Source organism: Capra hircus, chromosome 2, assembly GCF_001704415.2.
Source record: "Capra hircus breed San Clemente chromosome 2, ASM170441v1, whole genome shotgun sequence".
Taxonomy (NCBI): domain Eukaryota; kingdom Metazoa; phylum Chordata; class Mammalia; order Artiodactyla; family Bovidae; genus Capra; species Capra hircus.
Window position 1 is genome coordinate 30,934,638 of NC_030809.1, and position 9,546 is coordinate 30,944,183.

The window sequence follows — 9,546 nt, forward strand, 5'->3', positions numbered from 1 at the left end:
GTTCAGTTCAGTTCAGTCGTGTCCGACTCTTTGCGACCCCATGAATTGCAGCACACCAGGCCTCCCTGTCCATCACCAACTCCCGGCCTATTATTTTGCCTTTTCATACTGTTCATGGGGTTCTCAAGGCAAGAATACTGAAGTGGTTTGCCATTCCCTTCTCCAGTGGACCACATTCTGTCAGACCTCTCCACCGTGACCCGTCCATCTTGGGTTGCCCCACAGGCATGGCTTGGTTTCATTGAGTTAGACAAAGCTGTGGTCCTCGCTTTATGAAGACTGAATAGCTTAGGTACCCTTTCTTTAGGGTAATAGTTTGCATAAATAGACCCAGGAGGTGATGATGGAGCCATTGCCCAAGAGACTCCATTCATTCTGGGACACCTGTCATGGCCTCAGTGAGAAGCAGACCATTTGTAAGTATTCATCAAGCCCCTCATGAATAAAACATTTGACCAGTTCTCCTGGACTATAAAGATAAATGAGATAGGGATAGTTCAATGTGTTATCTGGGATTTTACCATAAGAAGTACCTTAAATCAGGAAGGACACTGTGGGCTTCAAGAGAACAGGACCTGTGCAGTCACAAACAATCTTTTGCCCAGGGGATCTCAAGTTTGGTTTATGCTCTGCTGTCACCACCTTGACATTATTTTTTTAACAAAAGTTCAACATACTCACTTTATACTGGGCCCCATATATAGCTGGTTCTGGGAACACTTGACTGACCCAAAAGTAAGCCAGGCCAAACCATAGCTAAAGAGGTAACAAAATCATAAAGGAAAATATGGAAAATTGGCCTTGTGTGCACACCTGAAGAAATCCTGAGACTCTCACACCCTAACCAGGGACCTTTATAACTTGCAGCATGAAGAAAGTACCATCATCACTACTGGAGAGCAGTGGTCTACTGAGGAAACAAATACTTCTGTGTGGAGACACTGTCCTCAGCAGAACTCTAGGGCATCTCAGCAGTATGACCTTCCACATTTCCTCCCAGAACAGCAATAAGGATGTTCAGCATTTGGAATTTACTGACCAATAAAATACGATCACTGCAACTTGAAAAGTCTGGCTCTTTCTTTGGTCCTTGCTGAAAAAAAAAAAAGGCTTTGTTTTAAAGATTTCACTCGGCAAGTCTTCCCTGCTGTCCTAGCATAGGGTGTATGGAAGGCAAAGTGTTGCTAAGACTTTCTGCTTTGGACCTAAGAATTTTAGCATTCTAGGGAATAGCAAGGGAGCTACTTTTTTCCTTTTCTCTGGTATAAATATAACAAAATCTAGCTCTCCAAATATGAGAATTCTGCCCAAGGTAACAGTGAGTAAAGCAAATAGGCAATAATACTGCCAAGAAATACTTCTTTGTCAGTTCCATTTTTTAAGAGCCTTAAGAGGCGAAATGAACTTAGGCGTCCAACCTGTCTCATTTTCTTCACCCTCAATTGATCACTTCTGAGAAAAAGAAGTAGAGTTTTAGCAAATCAAGTCCAAGAGATGGCTGGATAGCGAGGGTCTCTCTTGGCCCAACCTTGGTCAGTAGAGTTATAATAGGCATTTGTGTTCAAAAATAATCCAGAAATATTGAGTGCTTCCTCTGGTCAGTTTACCCTTCAGCAGCATGTTGGTCATAATGCTTTGAAGTCATCAATTATGAAGGCATTGACCCTCAGTGTGGCAACTTGAGCCTGTCTTTCTGGTCCCATTTTGGTGACAGCTCTTCCCCCCTTTCACAGGGCCAAATGTCCTCAAACTCAATGACAGGATTGGCAGGTAGAATGACTGCAAGAGGGCAAGAGTCTCTGGTACATGGCTCCCAGAATATAAAGGGAGAATTCAAATAGAGAAAAAGCACAGGAAAAAAAGAGGCCTGAAATCTCTCTACAGTGTGTCTCATGGAACAGTGGCAAGAAGCCTGGACTGGGGATTAGGGGATCTGGGCTTGAGATCCAACTTTGCCTATAATTTGTAACTTTGGCCAAGCTACCCTTCATCCCCAGACCTATTTATTATGCAACTGTTCTGTAGAAACCCTTGCAACTCAAAATTCCTTACTCCAGTTGTTAAGTGGATTAAAATTCATTCGCTCCTAAGGACCATATGAAGCCAAATGATTTAACATGCATGACATTTTCACACCATATCACATCCGTTCTAAACCCTAGGGTGCAGCTTTATTTTTGTCTTATGGGTGCAGGGCACTCTATTCCCAGTATATTCTGGGAAGGGGCAACTTCTTCACACTTTTATAGCCAGGGATTAAAGTCAGTGCAGGTAAGGAAGTAATTAATGTGAAAACATTATCTGGAGCCTTCTGAAGCATAAAGTTTGGATTTTCTTTGTATAGTACTGAACCACGTGACCATAGGGTTGGTGGTGGCAAAAGAAATAAAAAATTGTCAAATAATTTTTCATAAGTCCAAAAATAACAACGACAACAAAAACTAACGGTGTTCTCTCCAAACAAGAATTTTTATTTTGTCCAGAGGAATTCCAAATTCACACCTTGCCTCTAAGAAAAACTCACTGCTCTTCCCCAGTTCTCCCCCTACCTTCAGAATTAGATTCCTTCATTGTGGTTCTATTATAGCAGCACAGGTGTGAGGGAAAAGGCCAAGGGAGCAGAAAGTAAAGATCAAATCTATTTCTAAGGCAAGTAGAGAAGGTAGTATGGAACAGTGGGTAGTCACTGGCTTGAAAATCAGCAACCTGAGTTTAGCCTTATCTCTTGAACTGCCCAGGTCCTGCCCTTAAACGAGCTTCTTTGTTTCCCAAAGCGGGGGTAGGGGAAGGTGGCTCCAGTTGAACCCCTAGGATCACTGCTCTTCTAATATGCTTCCCATCTTTTAGCTGCCCAATTTCTCTATTCCTGAAAACAGGAATTTCTCATGGGAAAAGAGTTTGGGGATGCAGTCAGAAAGGATGAGAGAGGAGCCTGAAGAAAAACTGGGGGGGGGGGGGGGAGTTCTGACAAATCTTCAGGCAGAGTGCATACCATTCTCAGAGCCAAAACACCCCCTTGTTTCCCATACTGGATCAGTTAAGTTCAGTCGCTCAGTCGTGTCTGACTCTTTGTGACCCCATGAATCGCAGCACGCCAGGCCTCCCTGTCCATCACCAACTCCTGGAGTTTACCCAAACCAATGTCCATCAAGTCGGTGATGCCATCCAGCCATCTCATCCTCGGTCTTCCCCTTCTCCTACTGCCCCCAATCCCTCCCAGCATCAGAGTCTTTTCCAATGAGTCAGCTCTTCGCATGAGGTGGCCAAAGTACTGGAGTTTCAGCTTCAGCATCATTCCCTCCAAAGAAATCCCAGGGCTGATCTCCTTCAGAATGGACTGGTTGTATCTACTTGCAGTCCAAGAGACTCTCAAGAGTCTTCTCCAACACCATAGTTCAAAAGCATCTATTCTTCAGTGCTCAGCCTTCTTCACAGTCCAACTCTCACATCCATACATGACCACAGGAAAAACCATAGCCTTGACTAGACAGACCTTAGTCGGCAAAGTAACGTCTCTGCTTTTGAATGTGCTATCTAGGCTGAGAACGTCTAGAAACAGCAAAAGCGGAAGATGTCACTTATAATGGCTGTTCAAGGAAGCTGTGTTTTAAAACGCTATTTGCCATCTTATCTACAGACATTAGAAATACAAAGAGTGGTCCTTGAACTTCATTTTATCTTTCATTCAACCAGCATTTGCTAAAAACCTCCTGCATGAAAAATGCTTTGTCCTTAAATGAAGCTGAAAGCAAGGGAAAGAGAAGGAGGGACAGAATGCATGGTTATCAAGCTCTATAGAGAGTTTTTTTCAAAAGGACTTAATATAAAGTATAAAGAGAAAAAAGAAAAGGTTGAATGATGAGTCCATTATCAGGGAATTTGGGGATAGTGGATATCTGCTGCTCAGATTTTATTCTGAGCTCCAGACCCATATACCCAACAATCATTCAGTATCTCTATGTGGAACTCTCAAAGACACCTCAAACCCAAAATGTCTTAGACCAAAATCATGATCACTGCCCTCTTGCTTGGCCTTTATCCCAGTGTGTAACTCTAACATCTAAATAGCTGCATCACATAGAAGAAAAAAAATCCACACCTTTGGCACCCTCTGCTCTCACCAACCAAATCCAATCCATCACCAAGTCTTTGTCTACAAGCTACATTACATCCTAATCAACACTCACTGGGCCAGGCTTAAAATAACTTCATTTTCAAGTATTTCTGTCCTGAATTCCCACTATTGGTAATAGCCCTTCCTTTTATTCACTTCCCCATCAATCCATCCCCCAATCTAATCTTATCACATCATCCTCTTAAACATTTTTCCATGGCTTCCCAAAGTACTTGAGCTTGTCAGGTATCTGCTCCTCTCTCCAACCTCAGTTTACACCATGTTGAGAAGCAATTATTCACTGATTAGTGTAGATGTCTGATGAATAGCTTTCTCTCCCACTAGGCTGAAAGTTCTGTGAACATGGAGTCTAGGTCTGTTTTTACCTACTACTATTTTCATAGCACCTAAGTGCATGGTACATACCACGTGATCCATAAATATTTGTGCATTGAATGCTTCTTCTTTTTTAATTAATTTATTTTTTAATGGAAGGATAATTGCTTTACAGAATTTTGTTTTGTCAAACCTCAACATGAATCAGCCATAGGTATACACATATCCCCTCCCTTTCGAACTTCCCTCCCATCTCCCTCCCCATCCCACCCCCTCTAGGTTGATACAGAGCCCCTGTTTGAGTTTCCTGAGCCATACAGCAAATTCCCATTGGCTATCTATTTTACATATGGTGATGTAAGTTTCCATGTTACTCTTTCCATACATCTCATCCTCTCCTCCCCTCTCCCATGTCCATAAGTCTATTCTCTATGTCTGTTTCTCCATTGCTTCCCGTGCACATATTTGTGCGTTGAATTTTGTTTAATGATTAAGTCAACGGTTCTCAAACAGCAGTGATTTTTGGCCTTCTCCCCCAGGCAATGTTTGGAAACACTTTTGGTTGTCACAGCTATAGGGGCTCTACTGGCATCTAGTTGGTACAAGCTGGGAATGCTGCCAAAGGTTATACAGCACACAAGACAATGTGAAAATTAGTAAAAGAAAACCTCAGCTAAGATTGGAGTTGAAAGGACCCATAGAGGGAGCTCTCACACCCTATCACTTATGGTCAAATACCCCCAAAAGGAAGATATTTGTTACTGACCCCAACAGGAAGACATCAGGTACTAACTCCGTCAGGAAGTGCAACTACTCCACTACCCCAGCAGGAGGATGGAAAACTCCCATTGCCCAGCAACAAGCCCGGCCAATGAAAAGGGCCTCAGCTTAGCCAATGAGAAGCCTCTGTCACCTGAACTTTTACTTTCCTCCAATGAACCCTCATTATTTCCTTACTGATGACTTCCTTTCCTTGTCCACCTCTCCCTACTATAAAAGCCTTCCATGTGGTGAAGCCCTTGGAGTATCTCTCTGTCCACCAGGTGAGATGCTGCCTGATTCATGAATCATTTAATAAAGCTAATTAGATCTTCAAATTTACCCAGTGAAATTTTGTTTTTTTAGCAATGATAGTCCCACATATTTAGCCAACATTGTCAGCAGTGCTCGGGTTGAGAAAATCTGATTTAGATGAAAGAGAAAGAATATTTATGTTTTAGTTATATTGAATTGGATTTCCTAGAGTCAAGTCCTTATAGACAAACATTGTCATTTTCCCATGCCATAAGAGAGGCTTAAATATGATGCATATACACACCAACTATTAAATTTCCTACAGGCAGGAGACAGCTCTTTTAATGCCTCTTGTACTCTCCAGGTGCCCAACATAGGGTTGGAATTTAGGTACTCAGTAACACCTATCTGGAAAACCTCACTTATCATAAAAAAAAAAAAAAAAAAAAAGACTACAACATTGAGGGTAGCCTTGAGCTGCATTAGAGGGATCACCTAATTTCACATATATTACCCAAGTGTAACAAAGCCTAGTGACATCACAATGGAGCCCTGCCCATCTGTTAAGCCCCTCCCTCTTCACAGTCATAATGGCTAAGGCCTTAAATAGCCAGACTGGCCCCTGGGTCCTGCAAAGCCCCGCATTTTGGCAGAAAGTACAATGTCGACCAGCCGCAAGTTAAAGAGTCAGGGCATGAGGAGGGGCAAGAACAGAACTCCTCACAAGGGAGTCAAGAGAGGCGGCAGCAAAAGAAAGTATCGGAAGAGCAGCCTGAAGAGTAGAAAACGCTGTGATGATGGTGAGTGAGGGATTAGCGGGAGAGCAGTCAAACGGGGGGACTCGTTGTCCTGACGGCCTTTCTTCTTGAAGTTAGCTCTCACAGGACCCTGAAACCTCAGCCTGAGCATTTCATTCTCAACCAGGTTCCCATCTGGGCAGGAAGAGGATGAAGGGGGTTCACGAATCTTCAGCGAATATTCTAACTGGTGTTCCTGTTGCATACTTGTCCTTCCCCTACAGCCAATCGCAATTTCCGCTCCCACTTGTGACTCCACCAGCGGGCTCTGCCCTGGTGGACTTTGAAGGACACCAGGCAGCAACCGAACAGAAGGGGGACTGCCAAGGAGACCTGAAGTTAGACCAAAGCCAGAGAAGAACTTATCATGTGGATAAAATGCCAGTCATGACAAAATGAGGCATGTATATGTTGGCTGTTTCTCCCCAACATCTCAATAAAAATTTTGAAAGCTGAATTTCAGTGTCGTTTGATCTTTTGGTTGGAAAATGGGTTCCTGAGCTGGGCAGGCTTAGGGGGAAGAATTAGCAGGTATGAAACCTATGAAACTATTAAATAAACCATTAAATGTGATTTGTATGATATCAGTGTAATTTGTATTTAACAACTCTCTCATCTGTGTGCACTCTGACCATGCACCATCACTATATAGGTGATTAGTGGTCTCAATGTACTGTCTTTCTCCACATCAGAGTGCCAGGTAAATGAAACCTTATCTCCCTCAGTGCTTCTAATCTGATTGTGTGGGCATGATCAGCAGGTATTTAAAGATGGGGACACCTTCTAGGCAGAGGACAACGTGGGTCTGAGATGGGCTAGGTTGGCTTTCAAATGGACAAGATCGGAGGCAGTATGGCAAGGAAGATTAAATTCAAGACAGATGGTGTGACTGATGTCATAAGTGAAACAGTCTGGTAGACCTTACTCGAAAGGAAGAACTGTCCTTCGCTGTCACCATCACTTTACCTTGACTTTGGGTTTGTCCCCGGCCATGGATCTGACACCTCCTCTCAGCATCCACCACTCAGCAGGCGGCAATATTTTTCTTAATGAGTGCTTCCTGTTGCCTCAGAGGCAGTACCAGGGTAGCACAGAGAGGAACTGAGACTCATTAAACCAAGCCACCCACAGAACCAAGCCACCCACTTGGATTCTGGGGAAGCAACCAGCAGAGGATATAAGCCGGAAGGAATGAGAGGAGCATGAGGTCATTCATGAAGTTTCCTATGTGGATCGGGGTGAGAGGCGGGGCGCTGTGAGATGAGGGCCCAGGCCAGGGGACAAAGGAGAGAAAATTGAGCCTCTTTCTCTGCGGAACTCCACACATTTTCAATGAGGCCATTGACTTTAGAGTCACAAGGAGGTGTAGGTACTGGGATGTGGGGATGGGAATAAGTGCTGCACCTGTGGGTCAGATTCTAGCAGTGTAGCAAGAAAGGATGAGGAAAACACAGGTCAGGACGAGAGTAAAGATGCTCCAGGTTGCCCTGGCTTTCCTCCTAGCCCTAGAGAATGCTCACACTGCTCTTGAGCTAAGTCAGCATCAGGCACCCAGACTCTTCAAAACTCATTAAACTTGTGTTTCCCTCCAAAGGTTTTCAGTTTCCATTTTTATAAACGGGATAGAAAAAATACTCCCTTCACAACCCTCCTCTTCTACAATTTTCAGTTCAGCTCAGTTCAGTCGCTCAGTCGCGTCCGACTCTTTGCGACCCCATGAATCGCAGCATGCCAGGCCTCCCTGTCCATCACCATCTCCCGGAGTTCACTCAGACTCATGTCCATCGAGTCTGTGATGCCATCCAGCCATCTCATCCCGGGTCGTCCTCCTCTCCTCCTGTCCCCAATCCCTCCCAGCATCAGAGTCTTTTCCAATGAGTCAACTCTTCGCATGAGGTGGCCAAAGTACTGGAGTTTCAGCTTTAGCATCATTCCTTCCAAAGAAATCCCAGGGCTGATCTCCTTCAGAATGGACTGGTTGGATCTCCTTGCAGTCCAAGGGACTCTCAAGAGTCTTCTCCAACACCACAGTTCAAAAGCATCAATTCTTCGGTGCTCAGCCTTCTTCACAGCCCATCACTTCATGGGAAATAGATGGGGAAACAATAGAAACAGTGTCAGACTTTATTTTTGGGGGCTCCAAAATCACTGCAGATGGTGACTGCAGCCATGAAATTAAAAGATGGTTACTCCCTGGAAGAAAAGTTATGACCAATCTAGATAGTATATTCAAAAACAGAGACATTACTTTGCCGACTAAGGTCCATCTAGTCAAGGCTATGGTTTTTCCTGTGGTCACGTATGGATGTTACCTCTTAAATATTCTTTTGTCCCTGTTTTTCGAACCAGACTCAGAGTCAGATGATTCCCAAATAGATGTTTGTCCACAGCGTGACCCCACAAAGCTCAACTGAAATCCCTAATCAGAAACGAGCAGTTCTCACATTCTCTTGGGTCCTTTGGGAGCTCCTCTGCCTCCATGTAAAGAAAGCCAAAAGCTCCTTGCAAACACACAAATCCAGTTATTTTAATGTCAAGCTTTTGCTGCTCTGGCAATAAATTCTTCTCATTCATCAGCCATCAGGGAGTGCAGCCAGTTAGAATTCCCACATGGGGCCGAAATAGCGAAGCCTTTATATCCCCGCCTGCCCAGCAGGCTGCTCAGGAAAGGGTGACCTCAGGCCAGGAATTCCTCTGTGCCGAGGCAGACCCTGAAGTCAGGCGGTTGTTTGTGGGACCTCATGCAACACGGTCTGGACCACACGTCTTTGTCTCTTCCGCTGGCTTTTTGATAACCTGCATGCCTTCCCGTCTTCTTCTCCCCACCTTTTGCCCCTGCCACTCCCTGCTCAGACTGTGTCCTGGGAGCCTTCAAATGCTTTCACACACAGCTCAGCCCTCACTCCATGCTCCCTGCTTTGCCTTTTCTCTGCCATCTTTCTGATGCAAAGACAACCTAGGGAAGAGTCAATAGAACAACAAAGCAGTGTGAAATGTGCTTCCCTCAAGAAAATTATTATTTCTTTTACAGGATTATAATATGGAAATATTATTCCCAGGTCCATCACGATCCCTTCAGGAAAGCAGATCCTGGAAAGAACTCAGATCAAGAGGATTCACAGAAAAGACCCCTAGAGCCTGGCAATCATGGCTCTGCAGAGGCAAAGGGATGGAATAGTGTTGCAGGAGCACTGTGAGATTCAAAGCTGTGTATTTGATCAAGGGAGTGGCAGATAGACTTCTGGGTAAAGACAGTACTGGGGAGGGACACAGCCACTGCTCATC

The 9,546-nt window shown here is 44.3% G+C and overlaps 1 protein-coding gene across 1 annotated transcript; it reads left to right on the top strand.

The window, feature by feature from the left end:
- On the top strand, positions 6,104-6,718 carry TNP1 (transition protein 1). The gene is made up of 2 exons (XM_005676523.3): positions 6,104-6,264; positions 6,486-6,718. The coding sequence occupies exons 1-2, from the start codon at positions 6,126-6,128 to the stop codon at positions 6,512-6,514; spliced, it is 168 nt and encodes a 55-aa protein (XP_005676580.1). The 5' UTR covers positions 6,104-6,125; the 3' UTR covers positions 6,515-6,718.

Coding starts and splice junctions, on each gene's coding strand:
- TNP1 (XM_005676523.3), top strand. CDS start 6,126: ATGTCGACCAGCCGCAAGTTAAAGAGTCAGGGCATGAGGAGGGGCAAG. Junction 6,265..6,485: donor TAGAAAACGCTGTGATGATG/GTGAGTGAGGGA, acceptor CTTCCCCTACAG/CCAATCGCAATTTCCGCTCC.